Raw genomic sequence first — 3,257 nt, forward strand, 5'->3', positions numbered from 1 at the left:
AAAAAAAAAAAAAAAAAAAAAAAAAAAAAAAAAAAAAAAAAAAAAAAGAGAATCTAAATTTCCCAAAAATCAGAGTAGTGCAATTCCTCCAGAACTCTAACAATTCACCAATCACCTCCTCCCCTCAGCCCATTGAAAATCATAGTATCAACCCCAGAAATTCAACATGCTCTGCCCCCTTTATATATATATCTACACATATTTTACAATTCTAGATGAAGTACCTCGATGTATTCTTGCCCATTTTCATTGTAAACATATTTCAGCTCATCAGCATCCACAGCTTCCCGACCACATGCTCCAATGCCCAGAGCATAGAGTGCAACATCTCTGTCAATCAACAGAAAGAAGTACACTAATTGACATAAACGGTAACCTCCCTCAAGTAGAACAGTTGAATGCATAAGCTCAGTATATGAGGATTTACCTCTCGGTATAGGTGGATGTTGTCTACAGAAAAAGTAAATTAGAACAAATAAGTCTCTACACGTCTAATGAAAAAGAAAATCAAAACTTCATGTGAACATTAGTGAATTTTCTTCCCCAGCCAATATATATAGAACGATAGCCTCAACTATTGACATATTAGAAACTAAATTTGGCAAAAAAGATGTATGCACGGAGCTGATTAACCCAGGCTTTAAAATAAAACAGCTACAAATTTATGATTCCTTCAGAACTTGATAAATATTACATCTTATGTCAACATCCAAAAGCTAATGTCCGATAAAGGTGAAAGCATACAACATTATCAAGAAGTTGAAGAAAAAAAATTCTGCATTCATGATGAAGCAATAACCTTTTCAAACCATTCAACGTTTTACGAGAAATAAAATCAAAACCAATTATCTTAATGCAGCATATGCTTAGACCACATTTGATGCAATTCACTTCAAATTAACGATTCTTTCATGTTTGATTATGTGTCAATCATGGACAGATTATCCAAAAAAATGTGTCTACATGTCATGGAGAAGGAGGAAGCCACATTGTTAAAAGGGGTTTCGCAGTAAAGCCAAGGTTGACTATCTAACCAGCTTACATATCCACTCACAAAGGAGAATAGGATTCAAAAAGGCACTGGCCACCGAAAGCTCACCCCTGCCCTCTTCAATATGAAATTTTCTCCAAGAAAGTTGTCCGCATCATGCACATGCACAGACCCTTCTGTCTTCAGTAAGATTCTTTCTATAATGGTTTAGAAACATGTTTTCAAGTCTAACATATCTTAATATGATAAAGGACCATACATACCATATGTCTGTTCTATGCATATGAGAATCGCTGCGGTGTGCTTTCAGACAAGAAAGACTCTAATCTTGGGACTATTAAGGAATTTTCTTGAGTTATTGCTTAATATCTGACCTTTGAATCAACTAAGTTTGAAATAAGAAAACCGTGTAAGGCCGAAAAAGTTCTCAATTAAATGCTATAACATATTCCTAAAGTTATGAGCCTTCAACAGACTTGCTAATAATATGCTAAGAAGCAGGGTAGGATATGCCTTACATGCCTAATTTCCCATCACTGGCATTTTGAGGAAATTACGCCAACAACAATGAACCTATCCAACTAATTAATAGTTGAGTAGTTTTGTTCTTTCAAGTTGACACATTACAGAGAAGAATCAATTGACAAGATGTCTTCCAATATGATATGTAAAAAACCTAGATAACGGTGGTTAGTTATACATGAACATGATATGTAAGAAACATCGACACTAATGTTCCCTTAAATAGTTGTCACTACGAGGTGTCCCAGAGAGCAAAGATCAAAATTCAAAAACGACATCGAAATCAATGACAAACCTAAACAGGCCGAGAGCCCAGAGATCCACAATTCCTTACTTTTCATCCCAATTCTTCGGGTTCATACTTCGTTTTATCTTAACGAAAGGTAGTTCGATGACAAAAATAGGAGGAGAGTAAAACCAAGCGAAAGAAACAGAGCGTAGCTTGCACACAAGAAGGTGAGTGAATCAATATTCCATACCTCAGGAAATTTGTGAGCAAGAATACGATCAGGATCAAAGCCCGATGGATTATCCGCCATGAGAAACCTCGAACAAGCTGCAGTGGAAACTGAAAGCGGGAAATCAGTTTACAGATTCAATACTGAAACAATCAATCCACTCCGAAATCGCACAGGATAAGGCCTCTCAATAAGAGCGCGCAATGGGAAGGGATGGCATAATGACGTGCCCATACAGGGAAAGTCAGAGATTGTTGCTGACCTCCGCGCGCAAGCGCAAGCGCAATGGATAATTTCTCGGGTTGGAGTTGCGTTCGAGTTTTACCCATTTCAATTAAAAAAAAAAAAGGTCTAAAATATCTTTATAAACTTTTTATTCCATTCAAAAATACCATTAAATTTTTAAAAAAAATTAAAATTACCTTCACATTTTTTTTAATAAATTTAGAAATACTTCTAAATTTTAAAAAATACAATAATTATATTTAAAAAATAACCTTAAATTAAAAAAAATTAAAACTTTAACTTTCCAAATTTTCATTAATACATTTTAATTATTTTTACAAATTAACACCCTTATTTAAACTTTCAATTTTTTTTTGTAATTTAGAGATAATTTATGAAGTGTACGGTTTCTTTTATAAATATTAAAAATTTTAATGCTACTTTAAAATTTCAAGTAGTATTTTACGGCATGATAATAATATTTTTGAGTATTTATTTTTAATTTGTTTTGATTCACATCTTTTTTAGCGTGTGAGATTAATTTTTTTTAGGTCATTGTATATATGTTATAGAATTAAATTATATTCAAATTGATTTTTCAATACAAACACACTTACGAGTTGTTCGCTTTCACTCTCAGACATTCATATATTTTGTATGATTCCAGCACTTGCATTCTCAAGTACGGAATCCTCGTGATTGCCTGGAAAAAAGATTGAAAACTAGAAAAATAGATTGTTATCCAATTAGAAATTGATAGAAATTTTTCGATGATTTTCGTATTATCTAGAAATATTAATCTAAGTTAGGGATAGTATATAAAATTTAAATCTCACAAAATGATCAAAGCAAGAAAATTAAAATAGAGACACAGACATTAGAGATAATATCATACATTTAGCCTTTATCCTAACTACGAACTCGTAACCATAAGAATATTTATTAACTAAAAAAATCACTGCAAGAACAAAGAAGGAAACTCAATGAAACGCTATGATAAGAAAGAAAAATTATGAATGCCCTCGAGCTGAGGACTTTTTTTTTTTTTTTTTTTTTTTATA

General features: G+C 32.5%; 1 protein-coding gene across 1 annotated transcript in view; it reads right to left on the reverse strand.

The window, feature by feature from the left end:
* The window catches only part of LOC111462566 (enoyl-CoA hydratase 2, peroxisomal), a 7,777-nt gene extending 5,487 nt beyond the window's left edge, over positions 1-2,290 (reverse strand). Inside the window, exons 1-3 of the mRNA XM_023106178.1 lie at positions 1,993-2,290; positions 428-450; positions 225-330 (exon numbers count right to left, since the gene is read on the reverse strand). Coding sequence (XP_022961946.1) covers positions 225-330; positions 428-450; positions 1,993-2,052 — 189 coding nt within the window. The 5' untranslated portion in view covers positions 2,053-2,290. The remainder of the gene's footprint in view (positions 1-224; positions 331-427; positions 451-1,992) is intronic.
* Positions 2,291-3,257: the final 967 nt, after the last annotated feature.

This window comes from Cucurbita moschata, unplaced genomic scaffold, assembly GCF_002738365.1.
Source record: "Cucurbita moschata cultivar Rifu unplaced genomic scaffold, Cmos_1.0 Cmo_Scf00027, whole genome shotgun sequence".
Lineage (NCBI taxonomy): Eukaryota > Viridiplantae > Streptophyta > Magnoliopsida > Cucurbitales > Cucurbitaceae > Cucurbita > Cucurbita moschata.